The sequence below is a fragment of the Muntiacus reevesi genome, chromosome 8, assembly GCF_963930625.1.
Source record: "Muntiacus reevesi chromosome 8, mMunRee1.1, whole genome shotgun sequence".
Taxonomy (NCBI): domain Eukaryota; kingdom Metazoa; phylum Chordata; class Mammalia; order Artiodactyla; family Cervidae; genus Muntiacus; species Muntiacus reevesi.
Genome location: NC_089256.1, coordinates 24176785 through 24193376, shown reverse-complemented (window position 1 = coordinate 24193376; position 16592 = coordinate 24176785). Strand labels below are relative to the sequence as shown.

The 16592-nt window shown below is 56.7% G+C and overlaps 1 protein-coding gene across 1 annotated transcript in view; it reads left to right on the top strand.

Annotated features, from left to right (window-relative positions):
• TSPEAR (thrombospondin type laminin G domain and EAR repeats) overlaps positions 1-16592 on the top strand; it is a 180463-nt gene that overhangs the window by 155340 nt on the left and 8531 nt on the right. The window contains exons 3-9 of the mRNA XM_065943597.1: positions 920-1158; positions 2876-2966; positions 3977-4133; positions 5387-5518; positions 6197-6423; positions 8627-8813; positions 9762-9991. Of these exons, the coding sequence (XP_065799669.1) occupies positions 920-1158; positions 2876-2966; positions 3977-4133; positions 5387-5518; positions 6197-6423; positions 8627-8813; positions 9762-9991 (1263 nt within the window). The remainder of the gene's footprint in view (positions 1-919; positions 1159-2875; positions 2967-3976; positions 4134-5386; positions 5519-6196; positions 6424-8626; positions 8814-9761; positions 9992-16592) is intronic.

Sequence of the window (16592 nt, the reverse complement as noted above, 5' to 3'; positions counted from 1 at the left end):
GGACCTCGACACTGAATAATAGCTCCCCAACACCCCCAGCCCCTGGTACCCACTCTACTTTCTGTCTCTGGATCTGACCCCTTCAGCAGTCTCATATGAGTGCATTGTACACTAGCTGTCCTTCTGTGACTGGCTTACATCACTCAGCATAATATCCTCAAGGTTTATCCACATTGATGTCAGAACTTCCTTTTTAAGGTTGAATAATATCTCATTGCATGAATGCACCACATCTTACTTATTGTTTCTTCACTGATGGACACTGGTTGCTGTGACATTTTAACTACTGAAAGTAATGCATGTAAGAACAGGGGTGTACAATTGCCTCTTCCGGACACTGCTGTCTGTCCTTTGGGGTGTCTGCCAAAAGTGGAATTGCTAAGTCAGATGGTAATGCGACATAAATTTTTTGAGGAGTCTCCTTATTGTTTTATTTTTTTATTTCTTAATTGGAGAGCATATAATCTGAGAAATCCACAGTTCAAAAAGGCACATGTACCCCAACGTTCCTTACTGTTTTTTATTAATATTACCCCTACTCCATTTTCCATCCCCACCAACAGTGCACAGGGCCTCCGATTTCTCCACATCCTCGCCAACACTTGCAGCTTTCTGCTTCACTGACAGTAGCTGTCCTCAGGGACACGAGGGGTTTGTTTGATTTTATCACAGACTCGGGTTACTGCCTGAAGCACTGCAGTCTGGAGCGCCCCCCCCCCCTCACCTGCCCCCACCTGCTCCCTCACCTGCCCCGCCCCTTCACCCGCCACGCCCCCTCACCCGCCCTGCCTCTCAATGCCCCGCCCCATACTTCACCTGCCCCGCCCATCACCTCACCTGCCCCACCCCCTCACCCTCCCGGCTCCTCAGTGCCCCGCCCCTCACCTCACCCGCCCCACCCCCGCCCCCTCTCTTGCAGAAGAACGAGTACCTGCTGGCGGTGGTGGCCGAGGAGCGTGACTCGCTGCTGCTGGGCCTGCGCTACTCGCCCACCCAGCTGCATTTCCTCTTCCTCAGCGAGGACGGGGCAGGCGCCTGGCAGACCCGCGTGTCCTTCCGCAGCCCGGCTCTGGTGGACGGCCAGTGGCACGTGCTGGTCTTGGCCGTGTCCGAGGGCTCCTTTTCGCTCACTACGGACTGCGGCCCCGCCGTGGACATGTAGGTACTGCGACACCCTGAGAGGGTCGCGTGGGGCTGTGTGCTGCCTGGCAAGGTGGATCCACACAGCCAGCCGGTACATGTGGCCTCCCCGGGACAGCTCTCAGTGCACATGTGGCCCCGGGCTTAGGGCCTGAGCCCTGGCGGATGCGGTCCGGCTGGAGGAGGAGCGCCAGGCTCCGCTGGTGGACCTGGAGCTGCCCCGTTAGAAAAGCGGTGGGTGGGGGGGCGCACGGGTGGGAAGGGAGCCGAAGCCTGCCCGTGTCCTCGCTGGATGGATTGGACTTGACCCGGTAAAAGCACTGCTAAAGAGTTAGTAGCATCGCTTAAAGGCCCAGAGGAAGGTCAGGGTGAACTCTGGCACCAGGAGCCCAAAAGGAGCTGCAGCTGATCCAGTACAGGGCTTTCTTCCCCCTATATGTATATATTTTGGGGGGCTTCCCTGGTGGTTCAGACGGTAAAGCTTCTGCCTGCAATGTGGGAGACCCGGATTCGATCCCTGGGTCGGGAAGATCCCCTGGAGAAGGAAATGTCAACCCACTCCAGTACTCTTGCCTGGAAAATTCCATGGACGGAGGAGCCCCGTAGGCTACAGTCCAGGGTGGCAAAGAGTCGGACAGGACTGAGCAAATTCACTTTCACTTTCATGTATGTATTTATTTTTGGCTCGGTCTGGTTTCAGTTTCCCCAGCAAGGGGGATCTTTCCTCCTGTTGCAGAGCCTTCTGTCTAGATGTGTCCCCCGGCTCCAGAGTTCTGGGGCTCAGTAGTTGTGTTGCACAGGCTTAGTTGCCCCACAGCATGTGGGATCTTAGTTCTAAGACCAGGGATCGAACCCATGTCCCCTGCATTGGAAGGCAGGTTCTTAACCACTGGACCACCAGGGAAATCTTGAGGTACAGGTCTTGCTTTGTGACTTTCAACCCATCATGTAACCTCTCTGACTCAGTGTCCTTTTCTGGGATGAGGGAATAAATAGTCAGCAAAACTCCCAAGTAAAGGTGCAGAACAGCCTTCACAGCTTTGACACAACCCCAGCCATGCTCCAGGCGAGAAATTGTTCAGTCCCAACTCCGGCTACATCTTCCTACATCCCCTGGGTCACCAACAAGGTGAACCCCCTTTAGCTCTGACACCATCTGTCCCTTCGCCCTGGGCTCGGAGGATGGGGGCGGGCTTGGGACCCCGTGTGGACAGAAGCCACTGGAGGCCTCTGTGAGATGGAGAAGGCCACTGAGCACTTCTGCAGCACACGGTTTTGTAGAAGACCCTGTCCTGAGGCAAAGCATGTCCCCCAAATTCACATCTGCCAGAACCGGGAATGGTTTGGACGCAGCATCCCTGTAGGGATAACCGAGCTCAGTTGAGGTCATGCTGGAGGAGGGTGGCCCTGAGTCAGTGATTGGTGACCTGATGAAAAGAGGAGCAGAGGAGAGGCCACACGATTTGGTCACAAGCCAGGAGCTCCGGGAGCTGAAAGAGACTCCCCTCCAGTCTTCAGAGGGGACAAACCCAGTTGACACCCTGATCTCAACTTCTGGCCTCCAGCACCATGAGGGAACGCACTTCTGTTGTTTAAGGCACCCAGTTGGTAGAGCTGGTCACAGCTGCTCCTAGACACTGATACAGCCTCACAGTGCTGCCCGCTCTCCTTTCTGCATAAGTGGGCCCCCAGTCTGCTCTCCCATGGCCCTAAAACCACCCTCCAATGTTTTCAGAATGGCTGACATGCCCTTCCCAGCCACCCTGTCTGTGCGAGGAGCCCGGTTCTTCATCGGCAGTCGGCGGAGGACCAAAGGCCGGTTCACGGTAAGGATGGAGGCGCTGCCCCCCAGGCCCTCCAACACCAGTGCTCCCGGGGGCTGTCACCACTGGCCTGGCACCCCAATGCTCTAATTAAACAGTTGTGTGTGCCAAATGGGAATGGGGAGCATAAGGGCTCAGAGGAGACCCCTGCTAGCTAGACACGCTTCCCTACAGGACCTTTGCACCTGCTGTGCCCTCCTCCTGGAGCGTGAGTCCCCAGTCCTGCCGTGGCGCACTCCAGTGACCTTGGGGCCTTGCCTTGTGCCCTTGTACCGTGAAGGCCTTGCCCACCCCTGAGAAGATGCCCCCACACCCAGCCCTCTCATCCCCTCTCCAGATGGTCTTTGTAGCCATGACCTCCTTCAGACCAGTTGTGTGTTTGGTCATTGCCTGTCTCCCCCTTAGAGTGTGAGTGGGGGGACCTTGCTCAGTGAGGATATGGGCTTTTGTTTCTTGCTGTGTCCAGTGTTGAGAACCATGCCTTGTGCATAAGAGGTGAGATCTGAATATTTACCAATGGCATGCTTGGATGGATGGATGGATGGATAGCTAGATGGATGGACAGAGTAATAGAAAGATGGATGGTAGATGGACAGATAGGGGGATAGCTAGGTGAACAGATGGGTGAATGAACGTATAGATAGATGGATGGATGGATGAATGGGCATTTGGGTGGGAGAATGGAAGAATGGATGGCTGGACAAAGAGATGGATGGATGAACAGAGAGATGAATAGATGGATGGGCAGATAAGTGGACAGGATGAATGAGTGAACATACAGGTGAATGACCAATGCACCTAGTTATTCTAGGTCAGTCCACAGGAAGAACCTGTTCCATGGTGTAATCACCTTAGAACCATGCACAGCTCTCCACTATTGCTCCCAGTGCCCCCTAACCTATAGGCAGACCTCTGTCTTGGCCACCCCTCCTTCAGGGTCTGGGTGGGCTGAGCCCAGGGGTCATCGGGTCCTGCAACAGCACAGGTCTGAGTGCCCTGCACCCCCCCTGCAGGGCCTGGTGAGGCAGCTGGTTCTGCTGCCTGGCTCGGATGCCACCCCGAGGCTCTGTCCCTGCATGAATCCTGAGCTCGCTGTGCTGTCCATCCCCGCTATCCTGCATGGCCTCACAGGGAAGCCGGAAGACAACGAGGTGCTAAAATACCCCTATGGTTAGTAGGCCAAAGCTGCCCCTCCCCACGCTGATGGTAGACCCCGAAAGCCTGGTCACCCCCAGGTTCCCCAGGCATAAAACAGGAGGGTGCTTATTGTGTGGACGAACGGATAGCTGGGGCCTGATGCAGATGACCCCCTCCCTGGGGAGGCAGACAATGCTCTCAGATCCACCCTCCTTCTGCAGGGCTCCCTTGTCGGCTGCTTAAGCCCCGCCAGACAATGCCCTTGATGGACCGCTCATCCTGCCTGGGACCCAGGGCTGAGCTGACATGAATTCCTTCTCTGACTCCCACCTGCCACCTGCTTTGCCCCAGAGCAGCATCTGGGGCCGGTTCTCCCCTTCCCTCTCCAACAGACACCAAACCTCAACCCCCCAATGGGAACCCTGATCTTCATGAGGTTCAGTTCTATTTTTGGGACCCCTCAGCCTAGAAGGTCCCCAGCACTGGCGTCTTTCATTTGTGTTTGCACCTCCCCAATGTAAAGTCAGTGTTGACTTTATTTAAGTCATACCCCCTGCCATGAAGAATCCAAAACTCTCTCCACTAACAACCCCAACTCCTACTGGGGAGGTGGGGAGACCCCTGACTCCTAGAGCCTCACAGCCCTTGCTTCACAAGTCAGGGGAGCCCCTTGAGTAAGTCGGCCCTTAGACCCAGTCTTCGGCCAGCGTCCCCAAATTCCCAGAGTCTCATGACCTCTGGGATGTTTTCTGGGCCTTGAACAGGAGTCTGACCCCCAAGGCCTCTGCCAGGCACTTGGCGAGGTTGAGGATGCTCTGTTTCACCGCCTGGCCACTGGGGTCTCAGCTCGGGAGTCACTGTAGGGAGGCCACGTGGCATCATAAGGACAGGGCTGGACCTGGATGAAGCCGCGATGACCAGGAATGAGGGGGTCAAGGTGCCTGAGAACCAAGCAGACAGAAGTTAGCTGAACCTGTGCCAGTGAGTCTTAGATGGAGGAGAGAGTGAGGCGGCATGATTACTGAGGGTTCTCAGAGGAGCTGGGGTTTGGGGAAGAACTTGGTGGGCAGGTGGCTGGACTTCAGGGGCATATCCGGGTCCTGTGCACAGATACCGAGGGCAAGCCCTGGGCTTTTGGGTCTCCCTGCCTCCCAGAGGCCTTGTTGATGACCCTGAGTGTTTCCTGGCAGGAAGGCAGGGGTCAGGGGTCACCTGACACCCTTGAATCTGCCTCCCTCTGGGGAGCACATACCCACAGGACATTTGTCTTCTGTCGCCCCCATCAGAAACCGACATGAAGGTGACGCTGGGACCCCGGCCTCCGTGCACCAAAGCGGAGGATGCCCAGTTCTGGTTTGACGCCAGCCGCAAGGGGCTATACCTGTGCGTGGGCAGCGAGTGGGTCTCCGTGTTAGCAGGTGAGACATGCAGGGTTCCAGGGGCCTAGGGGTTTTCTCAGAGCCAGCGTTATGTAGGAATAGGGAATGAACTTCACAGAGCAGTGAGCTTGAGTGTTTCACCTGGAAACAAGCACCCACCTGGGCCAGACTCGTGGGCTGGCAGACTCTCATCCACAGTCCCAACTAGGGTAGACCATGGGCCTTCTCCAGGGTGCCCCATCCACTGTCCTCACCCTCTCCTCCCTCTCCGGTCAGATGAGATATGCTGGTGCCCGGAGCCCAAGAGTGGTGTTGTTGGCAGGGAGGTGAGCAGAGGAGCCGTCTGAGGGTGGGGGTCCCTGGGAAATGGGAACTGGCTCCAGGGGGCTGTCCAGGAGCCGTGGCCTCTACTCTCTAGTTCACATTCGGGCACAGCTTTTTGTAGAAGCCCGGAGCCTTGTGAAATATCTAGTAAGGACCTGACATGTCACTTCCATCCAGCAAATGTCCCTGGAGGCTCTGCAGGCCCTAAAGCCCATTCAGGGACCAGAATCTCCTTTGCTGGGCCTCCAGATGAGGGTGGCACAAGACTTAGGGCCACTCGCCTGACCTCATGCTAAGGGTCATGTCCCAGGGCCCTGGGGTCACTCCTGGATGTCGTCCATCAGGGCTCCTGTTCTGGGAAGCCTTAACTGGTCTCCATGTCTCTATCACAAGCCAAAGAAAGGCTGGATTATGTGGAGGAGCATCAGAGCCTGTTCACTAACTCAGAGACGCTGGGCATCGAGGTCTTCGTCATCCCTGAGGCCGGGCTCTTTGTAGCAACCGCCAACCGGAAAACCACATCCGCCATCTACAAGTGGACCGACGGCAAGTTTGCTTCATACCAGGACATCCCCACGCACCAGGCCCAGTCCTGGAGACACTTCACCATTGGGAAAAAGGCAAGTTCATGTGTGCGACTGTATCGGTCATTTTCATCTTGGAAAAACCCACAGAGTCTGAGAGTTGGGGCTCCTTAGGCAGATTTTGGGCTTCCCTGGTGGCTCAGATGTTAAAGAATCTGCCTGCAATGTGGGAGACCTGGGTTCAACCCCTGGGTTGGGAAGATCTCCTGGAGAAGGGAATGGCAAGTATCCTTGCCTGGAGAATTCCATGGACAGAGGAACCTGGTGGGCTACAGTCCATGGGGGTCTCAAAGAGTCAGATATGACTGAGTGACTTTCACTTTATGTAGATTTTATGGGGAAAGCATTTCTACTGGTTTCAGAGCCTCATACAGGTTCTAAATGGCTTTTGAATCAAACACACCTGCTTCTCTTGGTCTGGAATGTGACTGAGAAAATCTGTTCGGTTTCCTACAAAATGAACACAGACTGCTGCTGAGACATTTCCCACTCCATGCAGACCTGCCACTGCTTCCTTAAAGCTCTGAGATAATCTGACCTAAGTTCAGTTCAGTTCAGTCACTCAGTCATGTCTGACTCTTTGCGACCCCATGGATGCAGCACACCAAGCTTCCCTGTCCATCACCAACTCCTAGAGCTTGCTCAAACTCATGTCTGAGTCAGTGTTGCCATTCAACCATCTCATCCTCTGTCGTCCCCTTCTCCTTCTTCCTTCAATGTTTCCTAGCATCAGGGTCTTTTCCAATGAGTCAGTTCTTCGCATCAGATGGCCAAAGTGTTGGAGCTTCAGATTTAGCATCAGTCCTTCCAATGAATATTCAGGACTGGTTTCCTTTAGGATGGACTGTTTGGATCTCCTTGCAGTCCAAGGGACTCTCAAGAGTCTTCTCCAGCACCACAGCTCAAAAGCATCAATTCTTTGGTGCTCAGCTTTCTTTATCTGACCTAAATGGGAGTGGAAATGGGGCTCCATCCCGGCCTCCTTCTATTGGCCCCGTAAACACGGGGGACACGTGCTGTCCTGATGGAGGGGACAGGTGAGGTGGTGAGGGCTGGACCTGAGGCCTTGGATGGGAGAACCTGGCAGGTGGCCCCCTTCCTTTCATCAGGACTGTGTTGGGCAGTAAGCCCAAGGGTGGGACGGAGAGGGCTGCCCCCTTGAGATAAGCATTTCCTTCCCAGCTCCTTCTAACCCTCCACTCCAAATGGCAGGATCCCTGGGCCCCCTCCCACGCCTGCTCTCAAGTCAGTCACCAATGTGCCCAGTTCCAGCCCTGCACACCCCACCCCCAAGGCCCATGCAGTGGGGGCAAAACTGAGCGAAACACAAATCTCTGTTCCCGGTCCCTACTGACTGTCAGGGTCCTGCACTCCAGGGCAGCCTGGTGAAGGAGTGACTGGCTCTCTGGTCTTATGATTGATGACATTTTAAAGATTTTTACTTTTTCCTAATAAAAAATAACTTTATATCAAAAAATTGGGAAATTCAGAAAAATAAGAAAAATCTGTCAGGTCCCCTAAGCAGACAGAGGGTCCCTGGGGCTGCTTCAGCCACAGCAAGTGAGCCCCCCACCCTAGGCTTCCGGCTTCTGTCACATCACATGACCCGCGACCTGGGCCTCTGGGTTGTGTCACACGTAGGGCGTTGCCACATGAGCCTCAAGTGTGTGACACACACGTGCTTCTTGACGGACAGCAGTGTGTTAAGATCTCTCCTCCTTGTCTGAGTTAAGCACACTGCTGTGCATAAGGCTTTTCTTGGGTTTGGGAGATAAAAACAGAGCTAATAGGCTGGTAAACATGGGCCTGGCTACCGGTCTTAGAGTAATTAAGATCTGGAGTCAGTGTCACGTCATGGAGCCTGCCCAAGCTGCCAGTCCTGGGCTCATCCTCTATCCCGGGGCTCAGCCTCTGTCCCGGGGTTCGACCTGTGTCGCAGGGCTCAGCCTGTTTTGTGGGGCTCGGCCTGTGTCCCGGGGTTCTGCCTCTGTCGCAGGGCTCGGCCTCTGTCCCGGGGCTCAGCCTCTGTCCCGGGGCTCGGCCTCTGTCCTAGGGCTTGGCCTCTGTCCCGGGCTTATCTTCTGTCCTGGGCTCATCCTCGGTCCTGGGGCTTGGCCTCTACCCCGGGGTTCAGCCTCTGTCCCGGGGCTCAGCCCGTGTCCCAGGGCTGACATTAAGAAACCCAGAGCACCAGCCCCTCACTCGGATGATGAGAACCCTGTTCTGGTCCTCTCCCCAGATCTTCCTGGCTGTGGCTAATTTTGAGCCGAATGAGAAGGGTCAGGAGTTCTCGGTCATTTACAAGTGGAGCCAGAGAAGGCTGAGGTTCACGCCATACCAGAGGGTGCCCACCCACAGTGCCCGGGACTGGGAGGCCTTTGAGGTGGCCGGCGAGCACTTCCTGGCCGTGGCCAACCATCGGGAAGGTAGGGGCCATGGCCTTGACTCTGGGCTTGGGCGTGATTGCCTGCAGCGGTCAGTGTGTTTCATTAGAAATGTATAATAAACCTCACCTGGCCTGCATCCTCAGGCTCTGCTGTATGACAGTGGCATCTGAAGGTGGACACAACTGAGCACCCTCTCACCTGTTCAGGTGGGAGGGGTCCCTGGCCCCATCCATTCTGGGCACAAACTCTGTGAGATGCAATGGATACGTGGGGACAGGCCTAGGAGGGCCTGGGAAACCTGGCTTCTGGGCCAGATGCCTGTCCGAGTGACCGCAGCAAGCCCTTTCGGGTGCTATAACTCAAGGGGGACAGGACCCTGGGGGCACCTGGCCCTGCAGAGTGTCTCCAACCTCTGCAGGTTCCAAGGCTCAGAATTTACCTGAGTCTACAACCTGCCAGGGAGCTCTGTGGGGGTGTAGGGAGGAGACCCCACCACCATTCATGGGCAGAGGGATCCCAGGAGCCTGCTAGCAGGTACCTCTGAGGACAGTAAGTGTTCCAGGAGAGGCTGGCCCAGCGGGGTGTGTGGGGGGCAGTGGGAGGCCCTAAGGAGCACAATGTGGGGACAGGGCGTCCAGCCCCCAGGTTTGATATCTGGGGGGAGGGAGCATGAAGGGGAAGGCAAGCAGAGTGAAGGGTGAGGCTGCGGAGGGGGTGGGGAGTCCCACCTCCAACACAGTAGATAATCACAGGGGTCTGTAGTCCCCCAAAGGCTGGGCCACTGAGGGTTCTCATGGGCACAGAGGCAGGAAGATCACGTGACGGGTAACGTGGCTGGGGACCCGGGAAGGGTGCAGGAGATCAGGGTCCAGCTGGTTGGATGGGCTGCAGGGCCTGGGCAGGGTCCCATGGGGCCTGGTCCCAGGGCGCTGGCATGAAGCCGCCGCAGAAGCCTGTCTCCCTCCCTCAATGCTGCTCGGCTTCCAGGCGACAACCATAACATTGACAGCGTCATCTACAAGTGGAACCCGGGGACGCGGCTCTTCGAGGCCAACCAGACCATCGCCACTTCGGGTGCCTACGACTGGGAGTTCTTCACGGTGGGGCCCTACGCCTTTCTGGCTGTGGCCAACGCTTTCAACGGCACGTCCACGCGGCTGAAGTCCCACCTGTATGTGCGGCTGGGCGGCTCCTTCCAGCTCTTCCAGTCCTTTCTGGTAAGGACCCTCCCTGCGCTCCCCATGGCACCCCACACACACACCCATCCCAGCCCCAGGCCTGTCCACACCAGGCGCCTCCCCAGAGGCCAGGTGAGGGAGCCTGCAGACGATGTGGAAGGGCTTCCCTGGCATGGAGCTCCCACCAGTACATGTGCTCAGATGAGTCACCTGGCCCCCTGGCGGGCCCCACAGTCTAACCCGCCTTTATGTGGGTGTCACGCTCTTGTCCTGAGGCAGCCGGCAGCTGGTCCCTGACCTGGCCAGCTGTGGGGACAGCACTTTTCACCTTCTCTGAGATCATCCCTTAGCTGGTTCCAGCCATTGTGGGCTGCCTGGCAAAGCATCAGACTGAGGCAGCGAGAGGCCTTATTAGGTGGGGCATCACTGAACACCCCAGTGAACCATGTGTGTACTGATCAGTCCCAGGCTAGTGGGCAGTGTTGGCAGCCCCTCCTCGGGCCCCACCGTGGTCTAGGATGATGATACGGGGTCCAGACCCTCTTCTACCTTCCCTTGCCCTCCTCCCTCCCAGCTGCCTGGCTTGTCCCTGTCAGTGTCAGACCCCAGACCAAGCCCCCATGTGCTCAGTTGCTGAGTCATGTCCAACTCTGTACAACCGCATGGACTGTAGCCCACCAGGCTCCTCTGTCCATAGGATTTTTCAGGCAAGAATACAGGAGCAGGTTGCCATTTCCTACTCCAGGGGATCTTTCTGACCCAGGGATCAAACCTGAGTCTCCTGCATTAGCAGGCGGATTCTTTACCACTGAGCCACCTGGGAAGCCCAAGCCCCCATGGATGACTAAAATGAACAGTCGAGGTCGGCATTTGCATCATCCTGGCCACGTCATAAGCTCCTTCTTGCAGAGCCAAGTGTGCGTTTTGACCACTCCCTTCCCAGTGGTGGGCTGGGACAACCTCTGGCCAGCCCCTGGGGACAGGCCCTGCATGCAGGTCAGACTCTTCATACCACAAGCCCAGCACGTGGCTAACTTCACGCATGGACCCCAGGTGCTGCACAGGACACTTTACCTCCAGTTCCTAGTTGCTTCTTCCCATATCACTCCCTCCCTCCCTCTCCTCTCCTTTGTGGGGGAAGAAAACCACCATCTCTGCACATGGTAACGTCCCCCAGCTTCTTGCTGATCCTGCCTGTCCCCAGGCTCCTGTTAGCACTGCGTCCTCGGTGCCTCCTGGGTTTCCACCGTGTGTCGCTGCTCCCCTCGTGACCGTGAGGTCTCTAGTCAGTTTGTGTCCACAAAGAGCCCTCTTCCCCTGCAGCCCGTCCTCCTGGGCCCTCCTGCCTGTGCCATCCAGGCCGACTGTCTCTAGAGCTGACAGTGGTCCCTTTTCTGGAACTTTCCTTTACTGCCATCTTTGGCTGGAGTCACCACATCCCATTCTGATCTCCAGTGTCCCAGCTGACCTCAGGTTTTCGGGTGACACCTCAGAGACGCCCCCTTCCAGGTACTCCCCCACGCTCCCCAGCATCCCTGCAGCTGGGCCGGGTCACGTGACCAAAGTCAGCCAATGGGTGTAGAGCAGAGCGAGCCCCAAATCTGGACTGAGGGGTCACAGCCCACCCCTCACCCTGTGCAGCCACATGGGTCATTTGGCCTGATGGCCCAACCACAGGCTGGGGGAGCCATGACCTTGCCAGCCTCCTCTCAGTGAGAACCACCATCTGTGGCAGGAAGTGTGGACGCTCGTGGTGGCCGCGTCCCTTGCCCGGCCTGATAAACGGTGTACAGGATTTTAGGGTAGAAGTCATTCCCTTGAGGACACGGAGGGTGGCCCCCTGCCTCCCAGAAGCCAGGGGTGCAGTGGCCCCTCTGCCTCCCCAGGTGTCCTTGCATTGACCTTCTTTGCCTTCAGCGCCCGCAGGGTTCTTCACAGTGGTTTCCTGGGCCTCTTGACTGCTTTGTTTCAGGGCCCTTTCAGCTCCAAGGTGTGCTTTTCCAGGCCTGGGAGATTTTCTTGGTTTTTCTTGATCATTCCATATACCACCCCACCCCGGCACACTGGTTAGAGGACTTTCAGATCTCCTGGGTTGAGTTATCTTTTCAACCTAGAATCTTTCCCTATCTTTATTCTCCGATCATGTTGAGGAACATCTTCTCATAAAACTAGGAATCATCTTTCTAATATCCAAGAACTCTTCCTCTTCATGCCGTTCTATATTTATTCTATAAATGCAGTATCTTCTTGAATACTTTTGAAGATCATTATAGTTTTAAAAAATTCTGGTTTGTTTCTAGAACCAGCTCGGTTTATTCCAGTATGAGTGTATGTACATATTTTAGCCTGACTCTCATGTTCCAGGTCCTTTATCACATGTCTGGAGGACCCTTTGTTTTCTGTTTATATTTCATGTCGAGCATGGCAGGGGGCGGCATTGTCATTGCTGGCTTGTGCCCCAGGGAGCTAGGGGTCTGGTTGAGGCCCTTGATGAGGTGCCTTCTAAACTGGCCTTTTGTGCAAACATAGGAGAGGTCACATAGGATGATAATCTCCAAACTGCACTCTCCAACCAGCTGCAGGATGCCTCTTCATGTCACGTGCCTGGTGTGACAGCCCAGCTAGGGACCTGTGTGGTTGACCAGAAGGCCGCATGCCGGGCCTCTGTGTTTTCTGGACACCATGGGGAAACAGTTCGCCTGAATTTCTCAGAGCAGCGTTCGTTCCTGCCACTGTCTGTCATGCAAAATGTCTCAGATCCCTTCCAGGTTCTGGCCCATCTCCTTGAACGCTCCCCAGTATACTGGCTCCAGAGCTGTGAGCCCCTGAAACTCTGTATTTTAAGGCAGCATCAGGATCTGTCTCCAGTCTGTGTCTAGCCTCGGACATGGGGCATCCTCAGAAGGGAGACTGGGCCGAGGGGCAGAGACAAGCCCAACTGAGCCAGGATGGGGGCAATCTGGGCTCCATGCCCCAAACCAGAGCCAGCCCAGGGGTGTGACGCTGGCTGGAAGAATCAGCCAGAAGTGCAGGGCGGGGGCGGGGATGGGCAGAACCACAGTGGCTGCGAGAGGGTGCATCTCCAGCCGGTGGGCAGAGCTGCCCCAGGAGCTGATTCCGGGGGCTGCAAGGGGGTACTGCTGCTCCCTGCGCCCACACACACACCTGAGTACCCTGCCTTCTCTTATAAGCCGAGTCCCTCCAGAACCCACCAGATCCCATTTTCATGTTCTGCCAGGTATTTTTGTATGGTGTTTAAATTCTCTTAGGTCCTGAAGACACCTTCATATGTTTGCACTTGGTTTGGAGCTTTGCAGCATCTCTCATGGCCTCACATGAGTTTGAAGCAGGCGTTGAAGTTTGAAGTGTGTGTAGAGAGGCGCCAACCTCGAGGGGAGCCCTTTCTGAAGGGATGGCCGGGCAAGGGACGCAGGTTGCTGCATTGGTGGCGCTGTGCACACAGACAGGCTGAGGGGGGCACCAGGTGGGTCCCTCGCTGGTAGGGTGAGTTCAGCTCATGAGGAAGGTTGTGCTCATGCTGGGGTGCACGGGAGATCAGCTGTCCACCCTGATGCATTCCCCGGCAACCCCTTCCAGACCTCCCACCTCTCCCACCAGGAATTCTAGAATCTTCCTCCAGGTGGCAGAGACCAAGGCTCCAACCACTTGGCCTCACCATCTTGGACCAAAGGAGGTGGAAGCTGGGCGTGTCAAGGGAGGATGGGCTTCACCCACAGAGACCCAGCCTCCAGCTGCTGGGACTTGTGCTCCCTGAGCTGTCTGGCTGTGGGATCTGTGGTTACAGTCATCACGTGTAGACCTGGAGTGGAGGGGGTGGGGAAGGGGAGGGGCTGCAGTGGACCAAGACTGGGGGTTGTTGCTGGGAGGGGCCACTGGCAGAAATGAGAACCAAGGGCAATGGGGTATTTCTGGCAGGGTGTAGGCTGAGGGCTGACAGGGTCTCCAAGAAGAGGGCCAATGAAGCGCCCTGGGATAGGCGCCACTTATCAGGGCAGGTGAGGGACAGGCAGAGGAGCTACCCAGAGTCATCAGTGAGTTTAAGGAGACAGAGAATGAAGCTGGGGTTTGTCGGAAAGGCAGTCTCCACCAAGAATGTGCATGCATGCTAAGTCACTTTAGTGGTGTCCAACTCTGTGCAACCCCATGGACTGTAGCCTGCCCATCTCCTCTGTCCATGGGATTCTCCAGGCAAGAATACTGGAGTGAGTTGCCATGCCCTCCCCCAGGGGATCTTCCCCATCCAGGGATTGAACCCAGTCTCCTGCATTTAGGCAGATTCTTTACTGCTTGAGCCACCAGAGAAGCCCCAAGAATGTAACTGTCCACAAAAGGAGGCAGCAGTCTGTAAGGAGGGTGTTGTGAGAGTGCCCCCCGTGGTCAGCCCCGGAAGGGACCGGCCCGTGTGCTCACCAGGGCCAGGGCACTTCCTCCTATGCTTCCCGTTTGCTCTGTGAGGCTGGAGCGGGCAGTAGACCAGGCAGCCCAGGGAAGAGCAAGGTGTGGAGGGGTCGCTGTACTGGGGGAGAGCCGGAGGGCACCCCAAAGTTGGCCAGGGAGTGTGCTGCCCCCTGCAATCTCCCAGGAGGGGAGACAGCCAACTGCCCACAGGGTCAAGGGCTGAATCCCCCAGGGTCCTTTGGGACCTGCCTGGCTTCTCCTGGCAGTCACCTGGTCCTCCTTCCCCACGCACTCCGAGACCTGGGTTCTCTGCTCCTTCAAAGCCAGAACCCAAGGGCCTCCTGGCCAACAAGCAATCTGCTGATCCCTGGGAGCCCACCCACCCTCTAGGGCACTGTCAAGGGCTCCAGGTGCTCTGGCTGCCAAGTCCCAAAAGCACCATCCTCCCTCGAGGTGCTCCAGGCCCAGGCAGGCGCAGTTCCAGGGGATTCCAGGGCAGGGCTCCGGGGAATTCCACTCAAAGAAGGGCGGGAAGGGTCCGCCCAGCCCAGCAGGTGCCCGGCTGCCTTGCTCTGGTGCCAGGCAGGGTTTGGCAGGGCTGTTTGATGTGGGAATTTCTTCTCTCCCTGACGTGTCCCTAATACGCTCAGAATCCAGGAGTGGCCTGACAGAGGGGCCTCAGGCCAGCTCACCCCTGCCCAGGCTGGTGCAGCCCTGGGCTGGGATTCTCCCCGGTTTACTTCCGAATGGGAGGAGCCCAGCCTCTGGCTGAGGGCGCAGGTGTGGGCCCCAGGCTTCAAGGGAAGCTCACTGCCAGCCAATGACTGGCAGTCAGGCGGCCCCCTGCCGGACTCTGCTAGCCCCTAGCAAATAAAATACAGGACGCCTATTTCAATGTGAAGGAGAAGGCAATGGCAACCCACTCCAGTGCTCTTGCCTGGAAAATCCCATGGACAGAGGAGCCTGGTAGGCTACAGTCCATGGGGTCTCAAAGAGTTGGACACCACTGAGCGACTTCACTTTCACTTTTCACTTTTATGCATTGGCGAAGGAAATGGCAACCCACTCCAGTATTCTTGACTGGAGAATCACAGGGACAGAGGAGCCTAGTGGGCTGCTGTCTATGGGGTCGCACAGAGTCGGACACGACTGAAGCGACTTTGCAGCAGCAGCATCATTTCAATGTGAAAGCCAGATAAACAACGAATCAGTTTTTAGTAAAAGCGTGCCCATATACATAGACTGAAACATCATTTTAATCTGAAACGCAAACTGAATGAGGTACCCCGTACTTACTGTATCGGGCGCCCCCACCCGGCTGGGCGCACAGACCCGAGGCGAGGCGAGAGCCCCTTTAAGCCACGCCCACCTGGATGCTCCTCCCCTCCCCAGCCGCTGGCCACGCCCCCGTCCTTCCCGCTGGGCTCGGGCCCTCTTCTCCCAGTTCCCAGGCCCAGACATCCCTTTTACCGACCCTTGTCTGCAGGCCAACCCCTTCTTGCTGGGGCTCAAGGCCAGTGAGCTGAGGGTGGAGTGGCTCAGAGCTGAAAGGAAGCTCTGGTGATCTGGGGGAGACCCCTTCTCAGACCAGCCCTGGCCGCTTGTTCTGTGTGGGTGTGTACATGTGCAGGTGTGTGCATGTGGGCGCTTGCAGTTATGTGCACATGTATATAGATGCATGCGTGCAGGATTGTGTGTAAAATCGCATCCATGCAAGTGTGTGCACATGTATACACGGGTGCGTGCAGGTGTGTGCGTGCGTGTGCGTTTCCCACTGTGGTGGTCTCATCAGCAAAGGATGGGGCAGAACCAGCGACTCACAGTCTGGCCACTCCCGTGGTTTCTGCGACCTGGTTGGGCTGGCACGTGTGTGTCACTCTGCACAGTCTTGTGAGTCTCTAACGTCGGTCCTCTGATGAGGCTGGAGGCCCCACGGGCCCAAGTGTCCCCCCAGCTCGGAAGTTGCGGCGTGGCCCCAGGGGACAGAAATAGTGCCACCTCCGACCCGCGGTGAGGAGAGGGTGCTAACCCAGGAAGGCCTCAGCCCAGTTCCTGATCCGGCAGGGTCAGCGACGCCAGGTGCCCTGGTTCTTGTCCTTGTCCTGTGAGTCACTCTTTTAGCTTGAGTTCCCTTGTTTCCGACCCTCGGATGGGCCCAAGCTTGTTTCTCGGCCCCCTCGACCCTCGGCCGCGGGGCGGGGGTGGGGTGGGGTGCGGGAGG